At 39.0% G+C, this 11,957-nt stretch overlaps 1 protein-coding gene across 11 annotated transcripts in view; it reads right to left on the bottom strand.

The window, feature by feature from the left end:
- tpd52l2b (tpd52 like 2b) overlaps positions 1–10,190 on the bottom strand; it is a 49,252-nt gene extending 39,062 nt beyond the window's left edge. For 3 of the 11 annotated variants that reach the window (XM_043710436.1, XM_043710435.1, XM_043710434.1), the window contains exons 1-3: positions 10,033–10,172; positions 6,804–6,940; positions 2,502–2,650 (exon numbers count right to left, since the gene is read on the bottom strand). In XM_043710436.1, coding sequence (XP_043566371.1) covers positions 2,502–2,650; positions 6,804–6,940; positions 10,033–10,051 — 305 coding nt within the window. In that variant the 5' untranslated portion in view covers positions 10,052–10,172. Of the gene's footprint in view, positions 1–2,501; positions 2,651–6,803; positions 6,941–9,249; positions 9,341–10,032 lie in introns of all 11 variants that reach the window. The other 8 variants (XM_043710443.1, XM_043710444.1, XM_043710438.1 and 5 more) reach the window with 7 other exon arrangements.
- Positions 10,191–11,957: the final 1,767 nt, after the last annotated feature.

The following is an 11,957-nucleotide window of genomic DNA, read 5'->3' on the forward strand; positions in this document are numbered from 1 at the left end:
ATCCCGTACCTAACCACAGTAGTATTCTTACAGTTAATATAAATCTCTTTACAAAGTTGTTTCTCAATTCCCTGCTGACTATTAGGGGGTCTATAATACAATCCCAATAAAGGGGATCATCCCTTTCTTATTTCTCGATTCCACCCAAATAACCTCACTGGAGGTATTCCCAGGAACATGGGCAGCTCAGTGATTAGCACTGCTGCCTCACAGCTCCAAAGACCAAGGGTCGATTCTACCCATGGGTGACCATGTGTGGAGCTTGTGCATTCTCCCCGTATTGGTGTGGGTTTCCTCTGGATGCTCCAGATTCTGCCCACAATCCAAAGAAGATGTGCACGTTAGGTCAACTGGCCATGCAACATTACTCTGATCATTCAAGAATGTGCATGTTAGGTGCATTAGTCAGGTAAATATCGGATAATCGAGATAGGGGAATGGTTTTGGGTGGGTTACTTGTCAGAGGGTCGGTATGGACTTGTTGGGCCGAAGGGCCTGTTTCCACACACTCTGGATTCTACACAAAAAGAATATCCTCCCCAAGTACAAGTGTAATGCTATCCCTTATCAAACACCACTCCCTCTTTCTACTTTTTCTATAGCATTTGTCTCCTGGAACATTAAGGTGCCAATTCTGTCCACCACTGAGCCATGTTTCTGTAATTGCTAGGATATCCCAGTCTCTAACCATGACCTGAGTTCATCTGCCTTCCGTTAGGCCTCTTGCATTGAAGTAAATGCAGTTTGATTTATCAGTCGTACCTTGTTCTCTGCTTTGTCCCTGCCTATCCGACTCAATCGTTTTCCCAACTGTACTAGTCTCAGGATGATCTCTTTCCTTACTATCTCCCTGGGTACCCTACCCCCCACCTTCCCCCATCGGTCTGTGCCTCTGACTGGGAGAGTCCTCTATCACAATCGATCGCTTGGAACCTAATGTACTCCTCGTTACATTAGGGCCAGTTTCAATACCAGAAACTTGGTTGCTTGTGCTACATTACCTTGAGTATCCATCACCCCCTACACTTTCCAAACCAACATACTTGTTTGAAACGGGAATAGCCGCAGAATACTCCTGCACTACCTGCCTACCTCTCCTGGAGCTAACCCATCTATTTGACTTTATCTGTTGCTTTTCTCCCTTCCTTTAACTGCCATCCATCACAACCCTTGGCTCTTGTAAATTCCTCATTGCCTCTAACTATTGCTCCAACCAATCCATTCCATATGATAGGATTCACAACCAAAGACATTTCCTGCAGACATAATCCTCAGTAACACCTAAACTCTCAAATTCCTGGTGCAGCAATTACTGTTTTGTATGCTTATGCATTATTTTGGAACTTTGGAGAAAAAAGTCAAAACAATGGCACTTTTAGAAGGGATGACAGACAAAAGACAGCACATGGTCAGTGAAACAGAGAAAAAACCTACACTGCAAACTGGCAGCAGTGAATCTGCTCGGTTACTGCGTTTGCTAAATTCATGTATCGCTGGACATCGGAGTGAGTCTAGCGAAATTCGCAACTGATCTTGGAGGATTGTGTGGGAGAGCTCACAGCAAAGGAACAGATATGTGCATAGTTTTGAACTGTAGCCTTGTTGTAAATCTACAGTAGTGAGTAGAGCGTGTTCTTTCTTGATTATGTTTTAATGAGATTTGCCTCGATTAAATTTTCAAAATATAAACCGTAAGTGTTAAGTTAGTTTGGAGTAGTTTTTAGAGCAATAAGACAGTGCTATTTTCTGGATCTGTAGATTGTGAAGGAGCAAAAATGGCCTTTTGTAGAGTGATATGCTCTTCTTCTCGGATGAAGAAGTTCAAGGAGACCATGTTACTGAGGATTATACTTTACAATAATTGTTAGGAGAAACAGGAAAGAAAATAAATGACATCCAAAACTATACACAGCCTATTCACTGTCTGAAAGAAATTGCGAATAATTGTCTTCATGAGCAGATTCTAAAGTGAAACTGCACAACACGTTAACCTTGTTCATTACCCTTAAAGATGGAATCCACAATTGACTTCAAGAATTTTAATCTTGCGAATAAAGGATAGAAACTTAAATTTCCAAAAATAGCATCACTCCAGCAACCTCATTTTGGAAAGCTGAAATAGATAGTCAAGGTCATAAAAATCAGCACTGATGAAGTGGATGCTCCACTGGAAGTTAGGGGTTTAAGCATATTGAGGAAGCAGAATAAAAAGTTCTTCACTGTACAGACAAGATGAAATAGCTTGATGTACAACTGTAATTAAATATGTTTCAATGTTCCAATTGTTAGAAATACTATAGTTTACTTATCCTTTGTACGCCATGAAATTCACATATGTAAGTCTCAAAAGGGGAAGAAAGAGCAGGGCACCAATCAGTTACCAGCAAGCAATCTCCACATATCTTCTACATTGACTATGCTCAGAGTAAGATATCATGATACTATTCATAAATAATGGTAAACAAATGAGAAAATTGCAGTTCTATCTTCCAAGTACTCACGCATTTGATGCTTGTACATCTTGCCAACTCTTGCTTAAGTTTTGCTTGAGCTCAGTGAATGGTGTCAATCCCAACTTTCTTTTGATATCAGAAGCATGTTTTTCTTTGGCAACTAGCACCTGTCGAAGTGTTGCTATTTCATCCTCAACCTAAAGAGAAAAAGCCCACGAGATTCAACTCTCAAATCACCAGCTGCTTTTTCAGTGCACACATTTTTGTAAGCAGGCTTTCCTACTAAAAAGATAGCGAAGTCCATTTTTTTTTGTATAAACTTGAAACATACGGCTTAAACGTACTCTCCACAAACCTGACAAAGTGCTTATTACCAATCCTTATATTAGGCTGTACACAGATTCCGACCACAGATAAGGAAGCAACATTTTCAACAAATCCTTGTAATGAAGAGTATGTGCAGAGGTGGTTTTGGAAATTGCTCAAAGTAGTCCCAAAGCTACAAAATGAACAGTGTATGTTGAATATTTGTGAATTTCTGGTAAACAGAACGTTCACTACAAAAATTAACTTTGAAGCATACAAATATCAGTTGTACAGATCATTCTACAGAGATATTCAGTCAGCACAGGCCTTTCCCTAAATGGATTGGTTCAGAGGGAAGACTTTGACAGATACAATCAACATCCAGTGATAAAAATAAAACAGTATCTTCAATGCAATACTAACTTACAACATTCTTCAAAATCAATTTCTTACAACAAACCCCCACACAAAAACACACATGCTCTCTAATATCTACATCAAATTCCATTTAACTCCCCCTCTTAAAAACAGCAACGGACCAATTTTAAAGCCACCCATTGAGATGGATACATTAGTTGGAGGGGGAAAAAAAAGTTACTTCCACGTAATAAAACTGAAAGTCTCTCAGATCTCCAAGAGCAGTAAGGCTCCCCACAGTGAGCTAATTAATGACTCAGGGAGCCAAAACGGAAAGGGAAAAAAAAAAAGTACTGCTGCAGGTCCATCCTGTTACAAGCCAAGGGAACAGTTGCTGTGTCTATGTTCCTTCCTGTCTCCACCCTAAGAAAGTGCTTCATACTGGAATAAAGTTGAGAAAGTACTAGCAACCAGGCATTTTCTCATTCAGCTAATCATTTATCACGTATGAAGCAGACTGAGTTTTAAATGATGGAGGATCAATTCCAATTGACCGGGTCTTCAGGTCTCACCTGATGTGTGCACACAAACAGTTCAGTAGGAATTCAGTATGGAGCAATCAGGCACAAAATCTGAACTGAACCTGCTGTTCCCCTGGTCTCAAGCCTGCCACAGCTTAAGAGGCGCACTATCAGCATAATGATAGAAAACAGAAATTTACTCTATGTAATATCACCACATAGGTTGCTGTAATTACCACTACATCTATTGCAGAAAAAATAGAAACTTTTCAAATTAAGAGCGCTTCAAAAGGTTAAAAATAAAGCATCACTGTGGGAACAAATGGAAGGTTCGGGCAGAGGGGGGGGGATTTAGATTTGACTTAAGGAGTCCTTCATCATAGTTAGCAGTTTCAGCACCAGAAATCGCCTTCCACTTCACAGGAGGAATAAAGTCTGGATTCACTAAAGAATAAGTTGATTGCTGCAATGGTAAGAAAACACAGTTATGCAGTCATTCAGCAGAGAAACAGACCCTTCGGTCCAACTGGTCCACACCGACAATGTTGCCAAAATAAACTAGTTCCACCTGCCTGCATTTGGTCCATAGCCCTCCAAACCTTGCATATTCATGTACTTATTCAAGTTGTCTTTGAAATGTTGTAACTGTACCTGATTTCACCACTTCCTCTGGCAGTTCATTCCTTACACTAACCACTCAGTGCAAAAACATGTTGCCCTTCACATCCTCTCACCTTAAAAATATGACCACAAGTTTTCAACTGCCCAGCCATAGGGAAAAGACCTTGGCTATTCACCTTATCCATGTCCCTCTCAACCTCCTACACTCCATTGAAATAAAGTCCCACCCTCTCCAGCATATTTTTGTAATCCAAACCCTCCATTCTGATAATGTAATGTCAAAAGATTAAATTGGAAACTCTCGCTGGACATGAATGTAATATTAAAAAGGTTTAAACTGCACTGACTGAACCTTCTGGAAGTGGGTGGGGACAACATTCATGCAGAAATACATTGACTCCCACTTCACTTGAACAGTCATTTGTTACTACTCTCCTACTATTATCAAATTAAACTATCAATCATTCAGTCCCTTTCATGCAGAAATCCTTTCATAGCCATCCGCTGAAGCTAGAACATATCACACCTACATTGTATTGGGGAATCACTGAGTCAGGAAATAGTTTGCATAACGATTCCCCAGGATTTGGGCATTTACATTTCCATTGTCTTAGAGAATGACCCCATCCTACTATTGTACCTGGGGTAGGTAACGTGACTGCAAGGGAGTGGCTGGGGGTTGTCTTGAATGGCATGTGACTGTGAGGGAGTGACCAGAGTATCTATGAGCATTACGAACTGGCTCGGATAAAGATGTGTTTCCTGTTTGGGGCCTCTTCAAACTTGACTTAGCAGGCCTGCTAAGTCGATCATAAAGGTCACCTAGCTTGTACAAGCTTTAACAAACTTTAACTGTTTGCAGAAGTTGGTGTGTGTCAATTGCATCTCGTGAGAGAAACCTTAGGAAAAGAACCTAACATCATCATCCTGTAAATCTTTTCTGAACCCTCTCAAATTTACGAATATCCTTTTTATAACATGGCAATCAGAATTAAGTAGGTTAAACACTGTCTTCAATCATTTTTGAATTATTTGAAGTTTGAAAATGTATTTCAATCTATTAAGTAGATTAAGCAATCTATGGAATCAAGAATGTTCTTCCACAAGATGTTATTGCAAAGGTTATCCTGGTTACTAATCTGTGGCAATGTTCTATAACTCATTTTCCAAATCCTCGTAGGCAGCTAGAATGACATGACACACGCTAGCAATTATTTAAATTATGACCGAGGAACTTGAACATATAGCCAATAATTCCTTTTAATTTTTGGTTCCACACATTATACTTGGAAATTGGAAAAGTAATCAAACAGATAAGATCAGAGTTGCTGCTGATTAAAACAATATTTTTGTGAATCCTGATGAAGAATTTTTATTTTGACTGTCCAACTGAAGAACAGCCTATCGGAAACTGGAAACTGCACACAACACTACACGGAATTCAAAAACTGCATGCAATTTCAAAAAGAACACTTTTTCTTGTGCACATGCCAATCTGCACTGAGAGTGCAATAAAAGAAAATCCTAGAAATGCACATTCTTCCACGAATATCGGTAATATTTTTGCCATCATTGGATTCTCTACATTTTAGAAACAGCCCAAGCAGCAATTGTGCACAAAGGTTATCAAGAGATCCAGCAATGATTGTTAAAATACATTCAAACATACATTGACATTTTAACTTTAACTATCATTATGATATGGAGGTGGTAATTATGTGTTTCTGTCCTTCCATAGTAAGGAAAAGGTATTAGGTGGGGTTGTACCACACCCAACTTAAACATAACCAACTCGAACTTGCAAGCTGTCAAATGCAAACAACTATCTTGCACAACCCAAAGTCAGCAAGAGGAGGTACTCAATTTTCTGGTAAATTGTTATGCTGATATTTGATTATCACTTAAAAATTGGATGCATAGCAAAAAAAAAACCCAATTAGTAAATCAATAAAGGGCAATGAACCAAACAACGAAGGGATGATTCCATTGGAGAGAATCTCAAGTAAATATTTCTAAAGGCTTTTTGTGGTGTTCACATATCGAACTTTATTTTAATTTATTCAAAACCAGAGAGAGAGTTACCTCAGGCACATTACTTTACCTCTCAGTTAAAATGGTAGTAAAATCCACCGAATATCTTGAAACACAGAATTATTCATGTTCAGAAGCAGGCCATATGGCCCATCATGCCTGCACCAGCTCTATTATCTACTGCCAATCTCCTGCCATTCTCCCATATCCCTGTACATAATTATTATCCAAACAAACTAATGCCCTCTCCACCTGTCTCCACATTTCCAGGCAAGGAGCAACAAGGCACAACAAATGTCAAATTAATATTTTATACAGCATTACATCTTCACCCTTAGTTACCTGTTTAATAAACTGCTAGTCTAATGACAAAACATTTCCTTGACCCATTGGTCCTATTCATCAAATTAAAAAACACACCACAGGAAAAAAAATTCTGAAAGAAAATTACATTGTGACATGACACCTCCACTTAGACACCAGAATTGTGTTCATTTCATATTGTAAACTGTACCTTGGCAAGTTCACTCCTGAGCTCCTCTGTTTCAGCTTCAGATAGTACACCAATTCCATCCCCACTTGCAGGAGTATTTACAGGCACATCAGTCATGTTTCCAGGCAGACCTTTGTTGGGAGAGTTAAGGTTGATATCTGTCACAGGTAATCAAAAACAAACGAGTAAACAGCTAGCAACAGGACTCGAGCTGTAATAATGAACCCAAGTACAATTGCTGCAAAACAAAAAACTGGACAGCATTCCACAACACTGAACCAGGTACAAAAACGTGTAGCAATTATTCTGCTCTTTAGACATTCATGCACAGGTGGTGACCAAGTAGAAAACTTACATTTGGGAGTGGAAGGGAAGAAGACACAGTATAATGTTATCGAATTAATATTTTACTACAAGTGTCAAAAGAAACAGATCCACTGACAAAATAAAGTTCCAGAAAATTGTATACAAAAAGACTGAAGGCGAAAGTTATTTATCCATTAATGACAATCAAATAAGTTGGACTATTTTTAATTTTTTTTTTTACACACACAAAGCATAATACACAAAAATGGACTAGAATGTGCAACAGTGTACCTCCCACAAATAATGTGTCTATATAAATACAAAAGAGGTCTATTTTAGTGCAGTGGTAGTGCCTCTACCTCTAGGCCAGAAGGCCTGGGGTCTAGTCCCACTTGCTCAAGAGGTGTGTTATAATGTCTGAGCAGGTTGATAAAACCGATCTAATTTAAAGAAATAAAACTGCACATTTTCCTTCAAATGATTGAGTGTGTAAAAGGTCAAAATATGAATTGTAATCTTCCATGGTACACAATTTTATAGACATCTCACTATACAATTTAAGCATCACACTTTACAGCTTTACTTTTTGTGGCTAAGCATCCAAATGAGTAAAGGTGCCACCTATACCACAACAAGCCATTCAGACAAACAGATCCAAGTCAGTTTCACAATTTCGTGACTGAAACTTGTCACAACAAATCTGAATTCAGAATGGCAGTCAGTCAAGAAATTCTATTTCATATTGCAATATTGTGACCCACGCTGGAAACAATGCATACTTACTTGTATGAGAGGATGAAGCAATTAGACTGAGCTTTGAAACCATACATGGTGGCTCTTTTTTCCTAATTGTTGGCTAGCCTCACACCTGAATGATTTAACACTGACAGGAGGGCAAGGCATAAATTGTAAAAAAAATCAAATTAGAAAGGATAAATTCCTGATATTCTACAAAATCTGATAACTTACATTCACTGATTTCAATTCGAAAGGCATTGTGTGTAATACTAGGAAACTAAGTCACATTGCCAGTTTGGGAATTTCCTTTTCACAGCTTAAGAAAATGTTGTATATATTATTCAGTGTTGTCACAGCTTTTCCACAAGATGCAATCTCTGCAGTTTGAATGTTACAACTGCCACCATACTAAACTGTGGCAAAATAATAGTGCTATTTTAAAGCCCTCAAGGCTTTTTTGTAACAATTGCATTTAAACTTTCTCAAGGACGCTTTGAAAACTAAACTCAGTTGTCAGATTTTTTTTTTGAAAACTCCTTTTCAACAACACCTGTTGAAATGAGAGCTCAAGAAACAGTTGCCTTTTCAAGAATAGTGTTCAATCAATCCATTGTCAGTTTTAATAAATTAAAGACAGCATCCGAGCTTGTTGTTGTCTGATATTGATGCCTGCTTTACTGTGCTAGGAAGAAATCATCAAGCATGGGCCCAACTGCACCATCTCAGGTATTCTAAATGAGCACAACTGCTAACTTAACTTCATAATGCACCTGACACCAATGGGAACATTTACTTATCATCAGCAGGCTAGTTATGTTCCATGTGAAGCTTCACTAACTGGAATAAAGTCTCCAACAAGAATAACTACAATTATTTCCCACTTCTAATGCAAACTCACAAAGGAACCAACTTTCAGAATTCCATTGTTATCAAAGAAGCAGATTTCTGTTGATCTTGCATGGTCATAAGATGAGTCACAGCTTGTTATGACTTGCTGACAACAGACTTTTCAATGTGAGGGTATGTTTGCATTTAGATTGGAATGAACTGATCATGAATCAATGCAGAGCAAATGCAATAGCAATAATACCTGTCTTACATTAATGGGTTTACAAACTTTAATATTTAATATACTTTGAGAATTCTGTATATTACAAAAAAATTTAAATCACATATGCAGATGGAACTTCTTTTACCACAAGCTGAACAGCATTGTGCAAGAGGGACAATGCCACAATTGCAAGACTCAACACATTGCAAAAATGACTCCATGCAAAGTATGGGTTTAGAACAGCAAATATTTTAGTATAGCATTAAATAGCAGCACCTCTAAGTTTATTTCCTTACAAGTTAAAATGTTATAATTAAAACAAGCTACATTTTATGTTTGTTTCAATTGGATAGGCAGACCAATCATACTAACCTCAATCATCTAAGTATTTCATCACATGGTTCAGGCAGTTAACTGATAAGTCACTCGATGGATTGGAACCAATTTATTTGCATTTATTTTCCTAAAAATGAAAGAATGTGCAAAAAGGTATTCCCAAATCGTGGTGTGTTCAAAGAAATGCTTGTAGATTGTTTGCCTGTCTAGTCACACAATTATCCGTTTTAAGAGCTTGACTTTGCTGCATTGCTATCAACAACGTTGTCAAGCCAAAGCCCTGTATCAAAACAAGATCACTAAAATCGATCATTTAAAAAAGGCTCAACTTTTACAAGAATGGGTCTGTGGCAGGAATAAGATGTTCCTGTCTGCCTATAAAAAAAATCTCCATTTTACACAATGGACAAATAAAACACAGGACCAGAGCAAGGAAAGATGAATTCAAACACGATCGAAACTGCGTCGGGGAACAAAATAAACTTAGATCTTCCAACAACCTGCACCTTGTTTTAGTTTCTTCACTAAACTTCGAAAGGAGAGCTACTGAAAGGGGGAGAAATGGAGAGTTTACTGATCAGTTGCCGCTGCCAGCGAACACCTCCAGCTATCCCGAGTGCAATTAATGCGGCAGGTTGTTGTTGTGAGTTGAGTCTTGGCCTAACCCTCTTCCTGTGTCTGATGCCTGAATCGGTGATTTCCGGCTGGGGCAGCAGCCGACACGAAAGCGCGCGAGCAAAGAGCAAAACAATATTAATAAATACGTAAACAAACAGGCACTAAGGCCATCTGCGCGTCTGGACGGCGAGGGTTTTGTACCTTGGTTGGGGGCGTCCATGGAGAGAGGGAAGGTCGCGCTGCAGTTCCGGTGAAATGAGAAAGTCCGGAGGAAAGCAGCCAAACAGCCAGCCCGGCGCCCTCTGCACACGTCAGCCGTGCACACGTCAGCAGCCCAGGGCACGTGATATACCCCGCCCACTCCCCCAGCACAGGGACAAGTCGCAAAGTCAACAGCAACGTCTCTCAGCTTGAACACCCAGGGAAGGCATCCCTCAGTCAGCCCCACCTCTAACCCTCGTCAGAGAAGGAAAACAAATTTCTCACCCCCGATTGCGCTTAAAGCAACCCACCTGCAAACGTGAAACACAAGCAGAAATAGTCAATATCTGTGTCATGAGGCAGGGTGAACCTTACAGGTTTGTTTTGTTTTCCCCCTCTTCTAATAATAAAACAACCAATTGCAAGTGTGAAACACAAGCATAATTATACAATGACTAGGGAGACAGGGTAAACCTTTCAGGTTTTTTATCCCCCCACATAATACACCACCCAACTACAAATGCCAAACACAAACAAAAACATTCTATATTTGTTGAGAGTGAGGCAGCATAAATCATTCATTTTTTTTATTCCCTCCTCCCCACCACTAAAGCAACCGACTGCAAATGGGAAACACAAATAAATGTACTCTATATCTTCTCACTTTTTGTGTCCCTCAGTGAGAAACTGATTTTTTTATCTAAACTATTGAGCTTCAGGTTCAATGGGAAAAATGCTGGGCATTCACACAATGCATCTGACTCCCACGAGAAAATCCTTGAAAGCTAAATAAAAATAACAAATGAGAGTTTCATAAAATAGGGAATAGCTAGCTTGGAGAATCAGTCAGGTAATTAATAGATTGATATTCCAACATTCTTACTTCAACAGTACATGTACCCTAGTACACACATAAATAGCAAACCTTCCTTTTGTTTCTTCCAGCTGCTTTTCACAGATGACGCTTTACAAGGGTAGGTCTCAGGAGGGCACACACCTATCCCCAATCTCTCACATACTTTTGAGAATAAGGATATGGAGGCAAATGAGGCTAGCCCTGTTTTTCCAGTTAGAAATGGCAAGATCAGAAACTGGTGCTAGATCGATAACAGAACTTATACTTTCACCCCAGCATTCTTTGTAGACGTTAACTTAGAAACAACTTCCCACCCTCCCACACCATTCTCCTGCTTTTAACCCAAAAGAAATAACGTTCATTTTTTGTTAACAGTTAGCCTCAATTCCTGCCAATCAATCAATCACAGCAAAGAAGTGAGTACAAGGTAATGAAGGAGAGGAAAATTATGAAGAACAGCAGGGAAGACATTTCTTCCTTTTTAGTTGTAACTGCAATGAAGATAAGAAAGAGGATGGTGAAAAACAGATTACATAACACTCTCTGAAACATGATTCTCCACACTCTTTATTTTCTCTTCAAAATTACCTCCCTGTGGTACTTGCTTCCTCATTTCCAAGCATTTGTGCAGAGGGATTGCATGGTACTAATAACGATGTGGCACCAGATGATAGATTGAAGATAAAGGACATCAAAATGAACCTGTGAATTGCACCTTCTAGCTGAGACTGAGGAGAAATCCAATGGATTCAGAATTGTGGGAACTTGAATTATTGTTACCTGCCTGAGAAACATTGCACTTGCAGGATTTTAAACCAACCTAGAACAACTTGGGCATCTCATTAATGTTGTTTTTGAGTCTGTAGCTCATGTTATCTTTAATTCTTTATCTTTACTGCTCATAAAGGAGTGGCATCTTCACTAGAATCTGTAGCATGTCCCCAAATTGAAACAGAGCTTGGGCTAATCAGTGAAAGAGACCAATCAGCAGGAGGGAAAATAGTATCAGATCCTAGAATACCTGAAGAAGTGTACCCAACATAATGAGGAGAATAGAACATTAGAATAC

The sequence above is a fragment of the Chiloscyllium plagiosum genome, chromosome 20, assembly GCF_004010195.1.
Source record: "Chiloscyllium plagiosum isolate BGI_BamShark_2017 chromosome 20, ASM401019v2, whole genome shotgun sequence".
In the NCBI taxonomy this organism is placed as follows: Eukaryota; Metazoa; Chordata; class Chondrichthyes; order Orectolobiformes; family Hemiscylliidae; genus Chiloscyllium; species Chiloscyllium plagiosum.